Source organism: Neomonachus schauinslandi, chromosome 4 (assembly GCF_002201575.2).
Source record: "Neomonachus schauinslandi chromosome 4, ASM220157v2, whole genome shotgun sequence".
NCBI lineage: Eukaryota > Metazoa > Chordata > Mammalia > Carnivora > Phocidae > Neomonachus > Neomonachus schauinslandi.
Window position 1 is genome coordinate 85,368,045 of NC_058406.1, and position 22,920 is coordinate 85,390,964.

Consider the following 22,920-nt stretch of genomic DNA (forward strand, 5'->3'; position numbering starts at 1 on the left):
TTCTGCATTTGTGATTATTTTTAATGTGAAAGGAAAAGTAAATAACTGAATTACAGCTAGGAGTTAAGTTACATGTTTAATATACTCTAAAAGGAATTCCCGAACTGTTAACACCCTACACCCGACAATAGACTAGCACTTACACCTGTGCCCGCTTCCCCAGGAGGCCCCGGGTTCCCTGCTTCTCCAGGTTCACCCTATGAAGAGGAAAGCAAATGAGCTTCAAAACACAGAAACGGCAAACAAACAAACACAACAACAACAACAACAACACAGAAATGATGTTTTTACATTTGTAAAACTGCCTTCAATGATGATCACGACATTTTAAACTAAAATTTAAATCATTATATTGTTTAAAAGGCAGTTAGAAGACTTTATTAAGAGGAAGGAACTACTTCCTCTTACTTTCTTACTACTGACCTCGGTAGTTTTATTTCTCAAGTAAGAAGGCAGAACAGGGTAGACTGAATGCTACAATTCTTATCAGTTAGTTAATAGAGCATTAATCTCAAGTTACCACCAAACCACACAAAACAGACATCTGCATGTTTCCTAACAAGTTCTGTATTTGTTCTTTATCAGTATTCATATTACAATTTAGTTTATTGATTAAAGAACTTTCATTTTTACTAAAATATTAATTTACTTTATCTTTACAATAGCAACTAAGCAAATCATTTGGTGGTATTTGATAGTCCTATAAAATATATTTAGTAGAGCTCTAAGAACACAGAAAAATCCTGTATTATAAGATACATAAAGATACTTAGATACTAATTAAAATTGCTCCTTTTGAGGATATACATATTATAAATTCGTTAGCTTTTATGTTCTCCCTGTATAAATAGGGATGGCTATTTTCTAGCTCAGTAGACAATAAATAAACTTCTTAGGCTATTAGATTTTTGTTATGAAAGTCTGTTACTAATGTTTTACAGTGAGAAAAGCATAGTATTTTATTCAAGTAATCATCCAAGTGAAATAATACAGTATATTTATGTGCCATGTTTCTACACAAAATCAGTGGAACTAGAAATTCTGAAGTGGAAATTGTTTTAAATGTTTTTAAAAATGGCAGGTCTGAATTCCCTTTAATTTTTAACTCTGCTATTTCCAATAATACTGGTATAAACCCATTGCTCATAAACTGGTTTGAAATGCCTTATATTAAATATAAACATAACTCCAGGGGATAGGCTATTCAATGTACCAAATTTCTGATTCTTCGAGAATATGCACATATTTTAACTTCTTGAATTATCTGCATAATGATGGAAGATATCAAGTATTTTCTAGGAATTTATTAGTAGTCATATTGTGTGTAAATTATTTTCTCTTTCAAGATGAGTAGCAAATTCTACCTGTTATTTTAGATAAAACTTACAAATAAAATATTACACTTATGTTATTTACAAAGCAACAAATCAGTCATGTATCTTGGGTTGATGAAACGATATATAAGTAATATTTTTATGGCCTATTATTCATATCTCTGAAATAAGACTAAAGCAGTTTGCCATTCAAATCAACTATAAAATGTCCAATTTAAATGCTTTATATTTTAAATATACACAGTACACTGCATGATCTCACTTATATGTGGAATTTAAAATAGCCAAACTCATACAAGCAGACAATAGAATGCTGGTCACCAGGGACTGGGGTATGGGGGACACGGGGAAATGTTGGTCTTAGGTTACACAGTTTCAGATATACAAGATGAATAAGTTCTGGAGATCTAATATACAACAATGTGAATATAGTTAACAATACTGTATTCTCTTAAGACTCAAAGTTAGCCAGGTGTTACCAGGTAGCTTTTAAACAAATGGAAACAATATGAAAAAAGAGTTTTCCCAAACTCCAAACCTCTGGCATCCATGTTTATCTTCAAGAATAACACAAGATGAAACCATAGCAGTAACTGAAGAACTTAAACTTACTCTACTCTACTGTACCCTCGGGCTTTAAGAAACTGTAAGATAAGCTGAAAAGCCTTTTAAATTTAGAATTTATTTATTAGGAATTATTTCAGAATTTTCTAGGTGGAGAAAACTAAAACTAGAGACTAGTTCTCACAACTATCTAGTCAACATTACAGCCAGAGGGGATGATGCCAAGGAAAGAAAGAAGAAAGTTGTGTCTGTCTTCATGTGTCTCCTACAGTTTTGCTATCAGAGACCAGTTATCTCTGCTGCTATTCTTCCTATGACAACTGTGCTCAATGAAAAATATTCTTTAAATTCCATCCCAACTCACTTGCACGTTTTCAACACACAACGTTAAATTTAAAAATATAAACAGTCAGAAAAAAAATTGACTTTTTATGCAGTAAGAATTAGATAATAATTTTAAAATGCTTCTAATTTAGTAGTGAAGAAACTATTTAAATGGTTGACCATATAGGATTAATTATAATCAAAATGGTAGAATGTGTTCAGCAGATATACACATCAAAATACTACATTCTAATCCTATCACATTTCTTTTTTTCTGAGCATTAAATCTTCTACTTGAAATAAACTAAATGCAATATGTGACATGTCAAAAATCTTTGAGACCAAACAACAGAATCATTTTTATGATTAGGGCAAGTCTATACTTCTGATGTCATCTAATTAATAACTAGAAAACCTACATTTTTTCACTGTATAATATTTTATGGTATGAATTTTAATTTTCATCCCTCAAAACTGGCAAATAACTTATTTTTTTAAATAAAACAAATAACAATGTCAATTTTCTTAAAAATTCTATTAAGAAATGAGCATGGAAAAAAAAAGAAATGAGCATGGATGCATAAATAAGAATTCAGAGAATCATTCTGACATTTTCATAAAAAGAAAGAGATGTTGTAAGTGTAATCATTTTCATGAGACAATGAAGCTACTCTGAGCCCAGATGTTATGGCACACGCCAAGTATTTTGAAAAGTGCCAAAGATGGGTCATATTATTAGTAATGAAAATGTAACTCCAAATATGACAAAATGAATGATTAATTCTTTTGTAATTTGAAGGATTCCTTTTTCCTGTTTAAGTCAGTTACGTCAACCAATCTCTTCTTTTTCAGGAATGAGTGTTATTAGAGATACTTAGTCTAGTCAGACATACATAAGGGTAGATCCTGACTTAGTTTCGAATGACAACACTTTGATGAAATTATTGAAACTCTTTAAACTTCAGCTGTCTCAGCTTTAAAATGTGGATAATAATAATACTATCATCATTGTGTTGATTAAAGGAAATAACCTATGTCCACTACTCAGCACAATACCTGGCAATAAAAAAACATGATATCTCAATATCATATTATCATTAATTATTTAACTACTAGAGTAGATGGGCTGCAATTCGTATAACTATGTGTAAAATACTTAGACAGACAGAACTATTAGAAGCACTTAAAATATCAGCCAATATCATCAAAGTCATCAATTCTTGTGTGTCAAAATGTTTATCACCACATTCCTCACCTTTTTTTAAAAAAAGATTTTATTTATTTATTTGAGAGAGAGAGAGAGATCGGGAAGAAGCAGTGGGGAAGAAGAGAGTGGGAGAGAAAGAGGGAGAGAGAAAGAGAGAGAGAAAGAGAAAGAGAGGCAGACTCCCTGCTGAACAGGGAGCCCAATGCAGAGCTTCATCCCAGAACCAGGAGATCAGGACCTGAGCCAGAGGCAGACACTTAACCAACTGAGCCACCCAGGTGCCCCCATTCCTCACCTTTTCTCCAACACCACCAACTGAACCAATGGATCCTGGGGGTCCTTGTGGTCCCTGCAGTTTAGGAAAAGGAGTATACAGTTATCCTTATTCTTGCAATAAAAATAACAAATTCATAAATATATATCTAGTAATTCTCAAAGAAGGAGAAATATATGCAAGACTATTCCAAATCATTTGAAGGATGGGACAAAATGATGCCCTTTATAGAGTTGCCAAATTTACTGGTTGGCAATTAATTTAATTATATTAAATTGATTTTCAAATTCACCAGAATTTTGAAGATATGGCACAAAACTTTCCAACTCTAGTCATGCTGGTGGATACACGGAACATAATTTCCATTTCTTTGGCCATCGAATAGGCCAGAATAAAGGATAATTTTGTAGATTTTTGCAGTAGATCAAAGTATGACTCTGGTTAAGAATTATGTAATCCATGCAAAAAACAGTGTGTGAACCATTTTTTAGCCTTTATATTACTTAAGGGGAACTAAAACCCAAAACCTCTTTTAGTACATCTGCTCCTAGTCTATTTTACCCAGTTCTGGCCTGACCAAATTAAAAGCAGGCATAACAGACGAGCAATTGAAAACAAGAATAAAAGAGTTTTTCATTGTGAAAAGGCGAAATCAGAAGAGAGATAACATCAAATTCTATACATTTGCTAATGGTAACAGATAAATATGGCATTACATTTCAAATCCTGTAATATTGGAACAGTGGGTCAGTTTTAAGCATGGGGGAGACTGTATACAATTGTGAGGAAGCGTCTTACAAGTAAGAGGTGCACATATTATCATGCACATAATTCTCTAACATATATCAAATGTGAACTTTGAACTTCTTTTATATTTGTGGTGACTAGTTCCCCATAAAGCCTGTTTAATTTTCCTGTAAAATGAAATGTAGTGAGTAGATGATTTGGGGGCTCTTGTCCACTTAAACATTTAACAATAGTGCAATTACCTCCATTGTGTCTTTACATACCATCTGCCATTAAATAATACTGACACTTAAATAACTTCAAAATAACTAACACATATGTCACAGTTCTTACATCAGCTCCATTGGGACCCTGTGGGCCTCTTGGGCCTGGAGGACCAGGTGGACCCTATAAGAGATGAATATTAAAGTTTATGAGGACCAAACACAACTGCATTTCTGATATTTTCATTTTGCAATCAAGAAAACTAAAAGAAGTTTCATGCTGCAAAATCATAACCAGTGAACCATAGCAGGATTATAAGTCATTCTTGATGGATACAACATCATGTTAGCAAATGATTCTCTACACAAAGCTATGGGGAAATTAGGACTGCAGGCAAACAATTTGATTAAAAATTAGAAAATTAGGCTATTACTACTATCTGGCACAATGAATTCATAATACAACAGAAATATGTTATAGTAGAATATGCTAGAATGTTAGATTAAAAAAGGAACACAAAGTTGGAACAAGAATTTGTGCTTGAGTAGATTTAAAATTTATTAATCCTATAAAAGCATTTTTTATTTGTATACTCTTTTTGTGTGTGTGTCAGCTTTTATGTTCTACATGTTAGAACTGAAATAAGATTAACTATTTAGTTGTCTTTCTAAAACAAATGTTCTTTTCCCTCGTTGTGCATTAAATTACCCCAGGGCACTTTTTGCAAAATACTGATGGCCAGACCCCTTACCTCAAGGTTGTGATTAAATTAGTCTGTAGTGAGTACCAGGGCGTTAGAATTATTTCTGAAGGTCACAGTTTATTCTAATGTCATTGCTCAAAATGTCCTTACTATTAGCTATTATTAATATGTCAGAGAGAAATGTATTAATGATTCCAGGAACCTTAGCAGTCCTACCTAGGAAGGAGGTCTCAGTTTACCTGATGCTGCTTAGAGTATTAGTCAGTTCTTTGAGTCAGCAATGTTTATTATGTTCCCTGTTTTTTAGTTTAATGTGATAAAAAGAATGATTTCTTATCTGAAGAAAATAAAATCTAAAATGCAAGTGTAAAAATATCAAAATATATATTCTGAAGGAAGTAAGAATTGGGGGCAATGTTTATTGAAAAGAAGGAATGATTAGGAAATATATTCATTATATTTCATTATAGATTTCAATTACCTTGGATAATTGTTTCCTTATCCAAGGTAATGCTCAATAAACAAATATATATATTTCAAAGTTTCAGTGAACTGTTAGATTTATACTTAGAGCAGAAAACCAGAATCAATTATTTTGTTATAACATTCTAATTTGGATGGAATTCCTTATTAAATTAAAAATTTGTTGCAAAGTACAATTAATATTTAATACTGTGTTAACATTTGCTAATTATCCAAATCATGGGTGACTATTACCTACTCTTTACCTGGTCCACTTCAAAGTCTGTAGCTAAAAACTAATAAATAACTGAAGTTTGGCAGTTTATATACGTGTCAATAATACACACACTTAGAAATAAAAATATAGATAACAACATATTAACCAGTAATGCCATGTATACATATAATATTACTTAAAAGTGAGAAAGAAAACAGAAAGAGAGATATTTGCTGAAAGTCTCCAATGGTCACAGGTACATGTTGGGTGGAGGAAGGGGGAGGCATCGATCTGAAAAATCATGGCCTTTAGGACTACTTTGTTCCTATTACTAAACCTGAAGAAAGATATCAATAATGTGAAAATTCACAATATCCATAATATCCTAAAAGATATAAACTTACCATGGGACCAACATCCCCATTTTCACCTTTTTCACCAGGTGGGCCCGGCAGACCCTAAGAAAATATAATAGGAAGACAGTAGAAGTCACTCATGTATTTAAAAAGAAACTTTAGGCCAATTTCTAGTATACAGCCAGAATTAGATATAAAACCAAATAAAAACAGAAAATTAAGATTCAGAAACTGTCATCTTTTAAAATGTTTACAATGTAAGTATTAACTACATATAATAAAATCTTATACCTATATTTACAAATAAAATTCATGTTTTGTATAATATTATACTGTTTGATTTTAGTTACAAGCACTAAATACATAATTTAGTCTGGGAATTCATGGACACTTAATCATTTGTTCCATCTTTTATAAGTAGTATAGAGGACTGCCATTGCAAGGATTTTCTGAAAAATCTTGTCCCAAATTATTTTAGAATACCCTATCCAAGTGAGGTTTTTATAGTTATGTACCAATTTGACAAAACTCTTTTGAAAATAAATATTCCAGGGGAGCCTGGTGGTGCAGTTGGTTGGGTGACTGACTCTTGATTTCCACTCAGGTCATGATCGCGGGGTCCTGGGATCCAGCCCCACGGGCTCCCTGCTTAGCCCAGGAGTCTGCTTCTCATTCTCCCTCTGCCCCCCCCCACCCCCAGCTGCTCTTGCTCTCTTTCTCTCTAATAAATAAATCTTTTTTAAAAAAAAGAAAATAAATATTCCAGGGTTATTCCAATACATCTCCAGGGTTATAAATATCTACTTTGACTTGTAGTCCTAGAAATCTACAAGGTCATAAAACCTGGTGTATTTTTTTTTTTTAAGATTTTATTTATTTATTTGTGAGAGAGAATGAGAGACAGAGAGCACGAGAGGGAGGAGGGTCAGAGGGAGAAGCAGACTCCCCGCTGAGCAGGGAGCCCGATGCGGGACTCGATCCCGGGACTCCAGGATCATGACCTGAGCGGAAGGCAGTCACTTAACCGACTGAGCCACCCAGGCGCCCAAACCTGGTGTATTGTACTTCCTTTATTCTCTCAAATTCATTTCCTTTATATCCAGTTGCAGTGTCATTGCTTTAGGAAGGGCTCTGTGTTACAGAATAAACTCAGAGCAGGTTACACTCAAATTTCACCTATGTCTTTATGGGGAAATTATTTTACTTCCTGTTGGTCTTCTGAACTAGCTCTTCCATGCAAAATTGTTTATATTTCCTCTTTCATATCTCAACATAACTTTGCACATATTTGAATTGTATACCTAAAAACACAATGATGCCACTTATTTATGTACTTACAATCATAAGCTACTTTAGGGTAGGTGTCAATATTTTATCTCTAGCAATTAGCAGAGGATCAGGCAAAAACTAGGATTTCAATAAAATGTTGAATTAGTGATGAATGAATGAATTCTAAGAAAATAAATCAACAGGAAAACTACATGCAATAAAGTGTGTATTATAACAGGAGCAATGACAATTAAAATTCTCAATTATTCCAAAATTTTAATCATAGAAAACATAGCTAAATCAATTTGGTTACATAAGCTAATGGAATATTATAGGATTATGAATATGATACTAATACTCTAAATATTAAGCATATATAATAAGTAATAAAATATATCTAAGTAAATATGCATAGTATGAATTTAAGTGTGAAATATGTGTTTAAAATAGGTATGATAATTATTGGACAGAAATAGTGAAAGTGGCAACAGTTTTTAATACGGTAAGATTATGAATTGTTTTAATTTTTAAGTGTTTTAGTATTATACCATTATTTATTTATACCTTATACACTCTACACATATTTTATTTTTAATATTTGTACAATAGCATTGCAGATATAATCTATTTAAGAAATAAAAATACATGGGCGCCTGGGTGGCTCAGTTGGTTGGGCGACTGCCTTCGGCTCAGGTCATGATCCTGGAGTCCCTGGATCGAGTCCTGCATCGGGCTCCCTGCTCGGCAGGGAGTCTGCTTCTCCCTCTGACCCTCCCCCCTCTCATGTGCTCTCTCTCTCTCAAATAAATAAATAAAAAATCTTTAAAAAAAAAAAGAAATAAAAATACACAGCACAAAAGCTCTAAATCTGTGCTGGTACTTTAGTAAAATTATTGACTTGGCACTACACTGCAGTGGCTGCAAATTATTTGACCATGACCCACAGTAATAAATACATTTCACTTATTACCCCCTAACTGTGCACATGCAAAATGGTTGAAAGATGAGTTTCAAAAAATACTACCTTTAATGCATAGATGATGATCTTTGATATTTATATTGTTTTACCTTATCCTGTTATATTTCATTTTTTTAAAACCCTGGTAATAACCCACTAAATTGTTTTTATGACCTACTAATTCCACATGACTCCCAGTTTGGGAGTACCTCTCAGAGGTACTTTACTGAGTATATTTGTAAACATTTATTTTATGTGGCATATATTTATTTTTATGACAAAATCTTCATTACTGATTTATAATGGACAACATACACCAGGATTTCATTTTTTTCTCCTCAAATGTCACTAGGATGTCTAGGAAAATAGTCAGTTGTAAATACTTCCCAATTGGTTAATATAATCTGATAGTAGCTTCTAGAATCACTAGAGAAGTTCCTGGGAGGACACAGACAGGCAGTAGTTTGGATTTTAGCCTGCCTAAAAACTAGCTGGGAGAGATTGCTAAAATTTCAGATTCCAAGATGCACAACCTCAGAAATTATAATTCATTTATAGAGCACACAAACTTAAATTCTTGAACAGGCAAGTAGATTTTAACATTTAATATTTCATTTTAAGTCCATTTTGTTAAGTATCATGCATTGCAACTTACACATAAGTTTAAGTTCTTAAAATTTAAAGTTTGTAAGTTCTAAGTTCTTATAAGTTCTTTTTTTGAAGATTTTATTTATTTATTTGACAGAGAGAGAGAGAGCACAAGCAGGCGGAGCGGCAGGCAGAGGGAGAGGGAGAAGCAGGCTCCCTGCCGAGCAGGGAGCCTAATGGGGGGCTCAATCCCAGGACCCTGAGATCATGACCTGAGCTGAAGGCAGATTCTTAACTGACTGAGCCAGCCAGGTGCCCCTTAAGTTCTTATAAGTTCTTACAGTTTAAAGTTTATAAGTTCTTAAAGTTTATAAGTTCTCATAAACACTACATAAATTAATAATCACATTCCTTATTTTTTTGTCTACCTTTCCATCTCCTTCTAGCATAGAGTAAATCTGATTTGGAATCCCCAAGTTGAATAGTATATAAATAGTAGAATTCATAGTTTTCTTTTAGTTCTATAACAAAAACAGCTCTGCATTGCCAGCTTCTTTTTATGCATATGAGTATTCCTTTTTTTTTTTTTAAAGATTTTATTTATTTATTTGACAGAGAGAGAGAGAATGAACAAGCAGAGGGGAGCAGCAGAGGGAGAGGGAGAAGCAGGCTTGCTGCTTAGCAGGGAGCCCGATGTGAGACTCTATTCCAGGACCCTGGGATCATGACCTGAGCCGAAGGCAGATGCTTAACCGACTGAGCTACCCAGGTGCCCCCATATGAGTATTCCTGATATTAGCTCAATAGAGACCTCCCAATAGAAAAACACTGAAATCTTTCTTTCTTTCTGATGAAGTCTGGTTATAGTTTAAGCTGATTAAGACAGAATGTTCTTATCATTAAAATTAATAGAGACATAATGAGTCAAATTCTTTTGTTGCTGGAAACTAAATGTGCTAAATGGTACTACAGTGTTAATCAGTTTTCATATGCCCCAACTTTCTCCTAAGGAATAATTTATGCATGGAGATATCCTGTTTAAAGGTCTGTAAATTTAAAATCATTTGCCACTTAAGTGATAAAATAAAAAAAAAATGAATTTAAGCCAAGAACTATAGTTCTATATGTCTCCTTCAAATGCAGATCAATTATAAACATCAAATTGAAAAATCAAGTCACTTAACCAGAATATTAGATTATTATTATTTATGTATTATAATTGCCAGTATCTATTCTGCTATGAAGACTCTATTAAAGGAATCAGATGCAATTGTGAACATGTTAATTACATTAGCATCTTTTCAGATTCCTGATTTAAAGAGGTAGCTGTGGGAAAATATAATCAATTTTGTAGTGAACTAGTTTCTTGAGTCACCCTCATCAAAAAGCAGATTCCTTACATTGTAGAAATGAAAGTGATTTTTCATTTAATATTTTATAAATATAAGCTGCAAGGCATCTTCTTTAATCATGAGAACTAAACTCCTAAATTACAACCTTATAGAATCAGAGTAATCAGTGAAATGAGAAAGCAGAAAATGAATGGTAACATACCCACTGGCAATCTGATTTTGAATGCCTTGTTGTTGTTTTCAAATATGTGTGTTTCTCACACATGCTCATATTTTGTAATCATAATTGCTCATTTATTTTTGTCTAATAAATATAAAAGAGGTAAACACAAATATGAACATGAAGTTTTTGCACTTCCAAGTCTAAAAAGAATTATTTTGGCATTAAAATAAAAGTGGAAAATTACAATTATCACGTTCACTGGGGGACATCCATTGACTGTTAGAACAATAATAACTATGATAATATAATTAATTATGTTATTTATAATATAATCTGTATAAGTATGTATATAATAAGCTTTTAATATTAGAAACCAGTATTCTGTGACTTTACTTATGAAAATAAAGATAAAAAATTAAATTTATATAAATTCAACTTTTATTTACTTTTCTACAATTTCACAAATGGTTAAGGACAGTGAACTAGATGATTTAATTTAACCATTTCTAAAATTGCTAATGTGGCATAGCTCATACCCATATGGTACCCAAATATCATTTAAAACAAAACTTTATAATCTTCCAGAGGATCACTAGGTAGGTATAGAATAAGCCTGTGAAAGAAGAAAGCCAGATGTTTCCAAAGTTTGGAGGAAGCAGTGAACATCACATGGAAGAGTGGAAAAACAACTAAGAATAGGAGATGTCTACTACGCACAGTGTTGCTTAAGAGTCCAGTTTTAAGACATATTTGAATGAAAATTTGAATGATTTGCAATTTCAAATTTCTTGTCTTGAATATGCTTCATAAAATGCAAATCATAATTTAAAATAAGTTATTTTAAATGATCGATCCATCGTTAATTGTTTATTTTACCTATTATTGTTCAAAATTCGCTCTTGACAGTGTCTGTTGGTAGTAGTGATTGGCAGTTTGCTCTTTCTCAAAATGCTTTTAATTTTTGCTAGCTATCTGAAGTACTCATTTTTTGCTATGAGACCTGCAAAAGCACCCTTCTAACCTTTCACTTTTAAAGATCAGCCTTAAAAAATGTTGTAGTTCATTTTTAAACAAAATGAGAATGAAGAAAGGAGGTATGATACCTAAGGTGGGGCTAACATTTAAGTAAAACAGTCATTATGGCTAAACATTGTATCCAAGTTCCTACATAGAACAAGGAAGGCTACTTGGTTTTACGTCCACCAGAAAAGCTGGTGTGAGAAGTAGGTGGACATGACTGAGTACATAATGCAGAGAGCATCTTACCTGAAGACCTATGGGACCAGGAGGTCCTGGGAAACCTCTGGCACCCTCATCACCTTTTTGTCCAAACATCCCCTGCTGACCTCTGGGACCCGGCTCACCATCACCTCCCTAGAGTAGAGCAATGAAAATGATCACAAACTGGAAACATCATGATTCTGATACAAGTCATCATAAAAATATAGCCATTTCTAATTTAATCAAAGCTGGTCTATTTACAAGTAACCAAGTAAAAAGATTAAATTTCCATTATCTTCTATAAAGACACCATTGTTTGTGTGGTTTACATTCTTTGTTTCTGACGTATGGCTGATTTTGATTTTCTCATGTACACCAAGTGACGTAAAAGCTGTCTAACTAGGGGGAAATGATGTTCAGAATTTACTACAAATTAAGTACTTTCAACTGGTTATTATTTTTTTTCAAACGAAGTCACAACATCTTTTGTTTATAAAGATCACCTTGGTTATTATATTAGATAATTTAAACTTGATTCAATGTTAAACGCACAAACTCATCACCACACAAAATCAACTGGTTACGTGACAGTTCATAAATTTAATCAGGGAACTGTGAAGACATAAATTTGCTGAACAAGAAGAGTACTTACAGCAATGCCAGGGGCACCAACGGGACCTTGAAGACCTGGGGGACCAGGAGGACCCTGGGGTGAGATAAAAATCAGTAATTTTGAAACTGAAGACAGAAGAGCCTCAGCTATAATAGCACAGAACATTTGGTTCATCAAAATCCATTATGCATCTCTACATTTCTATAGAAAAGAAAAGAAGCCTTTTGCATTTAGTGCAGTCAAACATTATTTGTTTTACTTCTTGAGACTCAGACTTGCGTATTTGCAATCAGCTTTAAATTGCTAGTTATTATTGAAAGCACTCTCATCTGTAATGTGGATATTTAAAATGGATTTTTATGCTAAGACACTGAAGTTTCATATTTGAAATTTTTCAAAATGCCAGATTTCTTTAATGAGATATGCATCATTCAGAGCACTTAAAAGATTTGTCTAAACACTACCTTTTAAATGAATATTGGGATTGGGGGATTCTATACAGACAGAATGTAGTGATATATGAAAATCTGCATTTCCTTCATATGAAAACACATGCAAACTTAGTTTATATATTAAGTATACCAGAACTCCTTCTTTTGAGCAATAGATCTCAATATGTTTATGAGTCTTACATGCATAAATATTTCTTCTTAACTGCCCTTTTTTTTACATAAATAACTGATCAGTCACTATAAAAGATCCGAGCACTAAAGAAAAACAATCATTGTTCGTAATTACTGCCACCTGATGGAAAGAGTACTTAAAGCAAAGATTCCGAAAGCACAGTTCATACAACTTCGGGGTACCTGAGACACTTTCAAGTTTCCACCAGGTCAAAATCCTTTTTTATAACCACACTAAGACATGATTTCTCTTTAAACCACAGGGATATATGAATTAATGATGCAAAAGCGATGGAGGGCAAACTTGCTCGTGCCTTAGTCTCATTGCGAGGCTTTCAGGGTTGGAATTATTACATATGTTAATACGTAACATCAGAAAGAGGCTTAATTAGAATTGACTGAATCTTACCTGAATAGTTGCCAAAGAGGTAATATAGTATGGATATTATAAGTAGCTAGTACTATGGAAAAATATCCACGGTTAATAGCAAAAAAAAAAGTTGAATGAATAATGTCCCTCAGTAAGAACTAGGAAACTCACATTTTCTCCTTTGTCACCCTTGCTGCCTTTCTGTCCCGGTTCACCAATTTCACCCTGTATTGGAAAGATTTAAGATAACGTTTATTTCTAATATGTCATGCCTGCCATTGCAATTGTCATCACCATCATCCCATTAGTAAATTTGACTTTAATGTAATTATGTGCTAGTGTTTAATGTCACTGTTTAAATTGTGAAATCATGGGTTTTCTCTGCTTCTCTCTTTCTAGTGTTGACAACCAAAAGTCAACCGAACTTTGAGGAATATTGCAACTGGATTTTTAATTCACAAAATCAATTTTGTCTAAAATATCATCACTATAAACTCTTAATGGAAGTACTTTGATTCATACAAGAATATAATTACGCATGAATCAAAAATTACTTAATTTTTTTCCTCTGGTCTTCCAAATGCTAAAATGTTGCACATTATCAGATTACTGGTTCATAAATTGTGTTATGGCATTTCACAATAATATTAGAAGACACATTAAATTCATACACTTAACAACACAGCCCTGTATTCAGTACAGTATTAGCAAACAGGTATGTGACCCATTCTTAAGTCTTCCTTTGCAATATCCAAGACACAAGTCATAAGTATATACAAATAACTAATTAAATTAGTTTCACATTTATTTCAGAAGCTATATATTTAAATAAACAAGCAATTTTGGCATCTGCTATTTTCCCCCCTACCTTTGTTTTTGTGTTCTCTTTTTTTGTTTACATCCCACATACTATTTCGTGGATAGATAATATTACTCACACTAAACTGAAATCTTTGAGCGCATGAACCATGTATGAAACTTCGAAAAAGCCATCTTAAGATTTGTTACCTAATCTTCAGAAACATATCTAGGCTTCTTGAAAAAAATTAAATTTTCACAGGAGGTACTAACATGAGTAAAGAATACCAACCTTGTCCCCATCTTCTCCGGGGGAGCCTGCCGGCCCAGCAGGCCCTGGGAGACCCACAGGGCCTTGGACTCCATCTCTCCCAGCGGGCCCTTGGGGACCTTTTTCTCCCTGTATTGAAAATCCAGCAGACCATTACTTTGCTGTAAGAAACCTGTAAGTTAGCTGTTTATTACAATTTTTAAGTGCAACTTCAACAGTCAGCCTCTGGGTCCCATATTTGAGAGAGAAATTAATGTTACCAAGAAAAAATATGTTCAAGTAGCAAATGACGACACAAAGATCCCTACATTCTTTCCTGACTAAGAATACCATCCTTGTTAATAATTTCTAAATCTCAGGCTATGGTCCACGAAAGTAATTAAGACTCAACTGAGAATTTTTCCTTCAAACACGTATTTTCTAATCAAGTATTATATATTGATAAGTCAGATGTTTGATGTTGTGAGGTTACTGAAATAGCTGGGCCAAAAAAATCATAAAATGCATTTGCTCATATCCCCAACTTTACGCTTTATGCATCAGCTTTTTCTCTTTTTAACAAATGTGTCATGGATTTTCCTATATTTTTATATTTTAATTCATTGCTGCTTGTACTGATTCAAAATGACAAGGCTGTTAGTTTTCTTTATTTTTTTTTCTTTTTTTTAAAGATTTTTATTTATTTATTTATTTGAGAGAGAGAGAATGAGAGACAGAGAGCACGAGAGGGAAGAGGGCAGAGGGAGAAGCAGACCCCCTGCTGAACAGGGAGCCTGATGTGGGACTCAATCCCGGGACTCCAGGATCATGACCTGAGCTGAAGGCAGTCGCTTAACCAACTGAGCCACCCAGGCGCCCAGTTTTCTTTATTTTTTGACAATGGCATTATTTTCCTGTTTTTAAATTTACCTTTGTTGTGTAATTAAAGAAAATAGTGCCTTGATAATGATGACATTATTTTCCATTAAGAGTTCTTACAGAGTGTAAAATAAATTATTTCCTAAAAGTCAAGATTTCCTCAGTTTTGCATAACGTATACATACCTGCTTGCTCTCAGTGACTCATTTCTCTTGTTATAGGGTTTGGGAATCCACAAGTCATTAGTTCCTGCCTTTGCGTTACCCTGCTCCCCAACCCCCTTCCCTTACCACTTCCTGTCCCTTCACAATGATTAAGTTTTATCTGTCTTACCTCCTGAATATATTTACTTCACTTTATCTCCACCACTAACACCTTATCCCAAAATACCAGTAGCCTTCTTTTGAACGACTGAAATAACCTTTTTTCCTTTCTCACATCTATTCTTACCTGCAAACTATTCCCCATGCTGTAATCAGAGAGACAGTCAGATCATCTTATCAAAATTCTTCAAATTACTTGTTTACCATTCCTAAAAAAAAGACCACGCTGCTAGTGTGGCCTACCATTATCTGCCTCCTATTACCTGCCCAGCGGCATCTAGCCTCCCCTTGCACTTGCTCTCTGCATTCCAACCCCTCTAGACCTTTTTTCAGTTAAACCTGATTCCATGACCCTCTGGTTACTTGGCCTGAAGACGCCTAGGAGGACCCTTCACCTAGACAATTCCTCTTCATCTTTCACACTCCATCATCGGTGTCCTGTCCAAGGAAAAGACCTGATTCCAGCTCAGTTCCCTCTGCTACAAGCTGACATATACCAGTACATTCCTTTCATATCACTAACCAGAGTTTGTAACTATACACGTACTTAGGGATTCTTTGTTTATTATCTAATTGTCCCATCAGATAATAAATCGTATGAGGGCAGAAACTATGTCTGTTTTTGTAATCCATTGCATCCCTTTGGCCTGTGGCCCAGAGTGGCCACTTAGGGAATATTTGTTGAATTATTAATGACAACAAAAATAACAACATATCTATAAAACAAAGTTAACTTGTGAACTCTGATTTATTCATTTCCTAGATTCCATATGCTCTTGTCTTTCAAAACTAGCCCTAATTATCATTTAAGACATACCCTTGATGTCACCTTGGAGACTTTTTATTACCTTTAAATCAAATATTACAATATCTCACACCTATTTATGCTTGTAAGATGTGATGTGTTATTCATAGTGAATTTCATCATTTTAAACACATCAGCTGATTCAGATACTTTTCCTTAAATTTAGATTTCCTTTAGAGCCTGAACTCCAAAAATCGATTGTTTTATACAAGAGTATCCATAAATAAGACAGATTAATTCTTATCTGCCTTCATTATAGTACACATGATCTCTAGCCAAGAACCACCTGCTATTTATTTCTTCTGATTCTGTTCTGCATGGAGTCAGGAAAAATCTTCCAACTGCTCTACACCACACTAAATTTAGATTCTTCATTTACAACTCTGCAAGATGACAAACTCTTCCTCCATTATGTATGCATCTCTCGGCCTTCCATCTACAGGACTATCAGAAACATCATCCATCTTTCCTTAAGCGGTCTTTATTTCATCCCTTCTACCCTTTCACTAATGTTAATAGCTGAATCTCAGCTGAAAATTTTGATAGAAGCAGCTACTCATCGCCATGTCCTATGTTTGACTTGGCATGATCTTGTATTTAGCCTATACCCTCAACTTGTATTATAATTCACCAAATCCATCCCTCCTTATTCAAAAGCCAATTTATGCATCTATTTTCTGGTTAAAATCCATCCTTTTTAATGACAACTCTGGTCCACACACAAGATGATGTTGATGATGGTTCAGTGAAGACTTATTATCACAATTCTACAAAGTAATTTAGGACTATAATTTCATCTAATCCTCACAAAATATCGTGGATATCTTCTTTTTAGAGGCTTTGGGGTATTTAATAACTTAGCCAAAATCAGGAACTAAACAAATAATAGACCTGAATTCCCAGTCCAATTCTGATTGGCTGAAGCTGGCAGCTCTAGTTTACTCTGACACCCTTAACTTCTTTAATCTTCACTGATACTTTTCTCATATTGGTTAAGCAATAAATATATGTGTATCATCATAATAAGAGGAAATGCATTCAATTCTGCTTGTACTTCTACCTACTGCCCCCGTATTTTTTAGCCACATGGCTTACTGGGGTTGCTCGACCTGTACCAATCCCATTCCTTTAATCACCAGCCTTCTTTTGAATCCCACTGTAATTACCCAGAGATCACAAATGCCCAACAGGCCAAGTCCCCATCTCTCTTTTTGCTTTTACTCAGCTTTGAGTATTATTGATCTTTTACAGTATTCAACAAGGAGACACTTTACTCTCAGGCCTACATGATGGTGTGCCCTGGATATATTTTCTACCACTCATGGCTCTTTTTTTTTTTTTTTAGAGTTTTTATTTAAATTCCAGTTGGTTAACATACAGTGTAATATTAGTTTCAGGTGTACAATATAGTGAATCAACACTTCCATACATCACCCAGTGCTCATCATGACAAGTGCCCTCCTTAATCCCCATCACCTATTTAACCCATCCACCCCCCACCTCCCCTCTGGTGACCATCAGTTTGTTCTCTGTAGTTAAAAGTCTGTTTCTTGGTCATGGGCTCTTTTACTCTCTCTCTCTCTGACTTGAGTCTTTCAAAACTCCCACGATTATGATTCCCCCTAAAGGAGAGTCCAAACCTTTATTCTCCTCCCTCAATAGTGCATAACATGGGAATTCAATAATATGTCCCCTAACATGGCTCTTACTCTAAGTAGCTCTCAGATTTACAATCCTGACACTGATTAATCTGGGGATAGAGATTAGGCCACAGTTATTGCCTTAAGTAAGTCATGTGGATATTCCTGGTGCTTGTTTTCCATTTTCTTCCTTCCAAGGAGGTAGATTGGTGGTTAAGTTAGCCAAGAACTTGCCTTCGACAGATCCCCCCATCTTATCTTTTTTTTTTATGCAAGCCTTAGCCTACTAATAATTATATAACATTTTTATAACACAAGTTGCTCAGAGGAGTTAAGATCCCAAATTTATATTTGGATTTAGGAAGAAGTAAAAGACCGCACTTAACATATTAGCCAACATTTTCATCAGTTTTTGCTAAACCTCTGCATGGAGATCTATGGGTACTTTCCCATAACACTTGTATAACCATTTTACGCTACTATCCCTAAATAGGCACCTTCTTTAAAAATACTAACTAATACAGTGCACTGCACTGAGTTGTTCTCAATAACTATTTGTTGAACAAAAGGAAAATAGAATGAACATCTTGGAATTTTTGTTGCTGGTGGGAATAATTGAGAGAGGACAAAAGGGCAGAGCATCTTTTTCCCCTTCTTAGTCATTGTATCATCAATCACCAATGAAACCCAAGCCCAGATCTCAGCTTTTACAAGGAAGGCCTTCTGTTAATAATGTTTCCTCTATTTTACAAAACTAATCTCTTATTATTACTTTCAGAACTTTTCCATATTTTTATCTTTGCTTCAATATTTTCCTTTTTTTCTTCATAAAACCAAGGTATTTAACCACTTTAAAACCCAGCATTTTAATATATTATCTTCACAAAATCCTTGACTTCTCTTATTAGTGTATTTTCAATTTGCATAAGAAGAAATGTATATCTTTTTATTCTGTATGCATTCTTCACTGTGTTGTGCCAAGATATGGGTACCCTGGATTTTTGAGCGAACTTCTAGGACAAGGCTTAAGTCTGTCTTTTCTATCCCTTTCTCAAGCACAACATACTATAAAAGTTCGTAGGAAGTTACACAGTTTGTAAGGGGGGGGCAAAGAATGATTTTTTCGTACTTGTTAACATCTCAGAAAACAATGTTTACATTTTCAACATATTTACTAAGTTGGAAATATGTTGCTTTAAAAATTTTCTCAGCAAATAAAAGTGCTTTTTTGTCACCAAAAAATGTATCTACAGTTGGTATGACCCCATTCTAATATTTCTGAAAGGTAGTAGATCACAGAGAACAAGCATTTTAATTTGGAAACAATATCACAAACAGTAGTGAGAGAAAAATGCATGGACAATGAAAGCAACTTGCTAAAACTAAAGTCTTAGTAATAAATCAGTTAGTTTTAAACTAGGTTATATATATTAAGACTTAAATATATACAAAAGTACTGAACTCCTATTTTTATGTATTATGGTCAACCATTTTATCCACCTTTATTGAATGAGTTTGTGTTTTAATCTTGGAGAATGAGAATTTTTTAAGAAAATTAATATGATTAAATAAAAAGCAGAAACAGAAACCGAGAAGAAATCTTGACAAAGAAACATAAGCCTAATGAATAGAATATAGCCAACAATCATTTAAAAATAGTTATTAAATCCAATAAATATAAGATAAAATAATTGGTTAGATATTTCCCATCTCATTCACTTTAGATCAAAACTCAAATTACATGAGATGGGCAGCCACTTTCTGTGGGTTTCACTTACAGATTTTGGAAATACTGGATATGAAGTAATACAAGAGGAGTGAAAAGTGCACACTTTCCTAATATAAAGCAGCAAAGTACAGTTTTAATCAAAACTCCAATTTTATTTTTTAAAAGGAGGAAAATCAGAAGCCTTTTACATTAATAATATCCAACTCCCTCACAGGTCTTAGAGTTTCATAAAGTGTGGGAAAATGTCATCTCATTTAATTGAATTTGAAATTTTCTCTCTTATAAATATAAAAAGAAGTGTGTTTCTATGCCAGGCACATATGCAGAGAGAAGGCAGTGGAGTATGAAGAAATAATATCCTTGAATAAAAAGTAATAACTTGTGCAGAATGGCAGTATAATATATTTTCTCCTTGAAATTACTTACAGGAGCACCTTTCTCTCCAGCTGGACCAGGAGGACCCTGGGGGCCTGGACGCCCTGGCAAACCAATTGGGCCAGCTGTACCTGCTGATCCACGTTCTCCTGGTGAGCCCTAATACATGGGGAAAAAAGTGTTTTGTCATTAGCGATGGGAAAAAGTGATACTGGCTTAAGAATCACTTATTTCGTAGTGGAATCTTACAGTATAGTAAATAATGTAAAAGTCACTTTCAGACAAACGGGAGATCTCAAATAGGAACGGTTGTATTCATTATTTGAATGATTAATTTCTAGACCCAATATTAAGCACAGATATTGAAGTTAGGAAAATATTGATAAGATGAAAAATTTTAATTTGTAGATCTTCAATATTTTACAGATATCATTCTTTATTAAGTTTTCACAACTGTTCATAATGCTTTATAAAACATGAATCCAATAAATAACTTATATGATTTTCTCTCTGTATTATTATGGATTGGCAGAAAAATTTTCTAGACTAGTATTTCTCAAAGAGATTTCTGGGCTTCACCTCAAACGTGCTGAATCACAATTTCCAAGTCCTAAAAATGAGTTCAGAAATCGTCGCTGCTTTAGACTACGAATATAATTTTTTTTTACAAAATAAAGTTTGATAATCATTATCCCAGAGTTTGGACTTTTTCCCAGAAAATAAGTCCTTAAATTTATCTTGGAGTCTGACAGGGATCATTGGGTTTTATTACAAACATTGGCAATATAATTCATATGATTAGATATGTCCAACTGAGTTTCAAAAAAGATGCCATATATTTTCAACTAATTTGCTATAAAAAATACCTAATATGTAAAATTAAAAAAAAATAACAGTGTGGATACTGCCTTCATATTAATTCCATCTATCAACAATTTGAGAAATCATTATTTAAAGAAAGAATAAAAGAAATGAAAACACATTTACTAAGTCACATAAAGCTCAAGTATAACCTATTTACTATTTCCAATTTTATTTAATAAAAAAATAACAAGAATGTTGTCTTTGAATTAGATTCCTAGATGGGTGGTTAAGTTACAATTTATCATTTTCTTTCATGATTGAACTAAATCTGAAATATTAGAAAATAGGATTATTAATAGTCCTCCTTAATAAGATATTTAGATAACATCTTCAAAACTCATAGAAGAAATGACATAAAAGCTGGAAAATACAATACCTTAACTCTTATTTTCTAAAAGTATACTTCCCATATAATTGGAAATCTTTTCGTTATTCAAATATGAATTAGTGACTTTGCTCTAATTTATATTTTATGAGGTAGAGAACCAGTTACGTATAAACACAAGAACAGTTATAATAATGACAACAATTTGTATCGACATAGTGCTTGACAATATACAAATCCATTTTACATTCATTTTGTCATTTTATTACCACAAACATTCCATAGAGTTGATAGTGCAGTTGTAGCCCATCAGTTGTAAAGGTGAGAAACCTATAGCTCATCATAATCATGTAGCTAGTCAAAAGAAACTCTGACCTTGGGCTCCTCCAAGTGCTTTCTCTACAAAGCCACCCACTGTTTCTCTCAAATGGAGACATCAATGACTCCCAGGGACTCTTTAATCAGAATATCTTTAAATTCAATTTTATTGAAATATTCATTGATTACAAAAGATTACAAAAATATTTACTACTCAATTTCCTGATATTATTTTTCTGGCTAAATTCACAAGGTACATAGAATAGTTGTTTATTTATCTAGGTATCTGAATGCTAACACAATTAAAATGAATTAAGACAGGGGCGCCTGGGTGGCTCAGTCGTCAAGCGTCTGCCTTCGGCTCAGGTCATGATCCCAGGGTCCTGGGATCGAGCCCCGCATCGGGCTCCCTCCTCGCCGGGAAGCCTGCTTCTCCCTCTCCCACTCCCCCTGCTTATGTTCCCTCTCTCGCTGTCTCTCTCTGTCAAATAAATAAATAAAATCTTTTAAAAAAAAAATGAATTAAGACAGTACAGATTCCAGACTATTGGTAATAATTTAAGAGTGACACTAGAAAAAAGTGATTTTCTATTTCATTTTTAAAAATTTTTTATTGTTATGTTAATCACCATACACTACATCACCAGTTTTAGATGTAGTGCTCCATGATTCATTGTTTGTGTATAACACCCAGTGCTCCATGCAGAACGTGCCCTCTTTGTTTTGTTTTGCAACCACTGTTACACTTTTTAAAATCTTAGGGTATCTTAAACTTAGGATATAGAATTTGGAGAAACTTTACTAAAAATATGGCTAAAGAAATCATGAAATTTAAACTTAATATAAACAGAAGTGGCATTTTTGCACTGTAATAAGTAGATATTTAAAAACAAACCTAGGAATTGTTCCTCATGTTGCGTAATAATTAACCAAGAACTGTGTAAAAATTAAATTTTTACCAATTACATATTTCAAATACTAAAGAACAAAGGAAAATTGCAGTTAGTATTTTTTTAGATAATAAACATCTACTCTCTGTCAAAATGTTTTTTGAAACCTAATCAA

The 22,920-nt window shown here is 33.6% G+C and overlaps 1 protein-coding gene across 1 annotated transcript in view; it reads right to left on the reverse strand.

Moving 5' to 3' along the window:
• The window catches only part of COL11A1 (collagen type XI alpha 1 chain), a 206,989-nt gene that overhangs the window by 31,439 nt on the left and 152,630 nt on the right, over window positions 1–22,920 (reverse strand). Inside the window, exons 43-51 of the mRNA XM_021690257.1 lie at window positions 20,400–20,507; window positions 14,640–14,747; window positions 13,721–13,774; window positions 12,596–12,649; window positions 11,989–12,096; window positions 6,441–6,494; window positions 4,784–4,837; window positions 3,725–3,778; window positions 144–197 (exon numbers count right to left, since the gene is read on the reverse strand). Coding sequence (XP_021545932.1) covers window positions 144–197; window positions 3,725–3,778; window positions 4,784–4,837; window positions 6,441–6,494; window positions 11,989–12,096; window positions 12,596–12,649; window positions 13,721–13,774; window positions 14,640–14,747; window positions 20,400–20,507 — 648 coding nt within the window. The remainder of the gene's footprint in view (window positions 1–143; window positions 198–3,724; window positions 3,779–4,783; window positions 4,838–6,440; window positions 6,495–11,988; window positions 12,097–12,595; window positions 12,650–13,720; window positions 13,775–14,639; window positions 14,748–20,399; window positions 20,508–22,920) is intronic.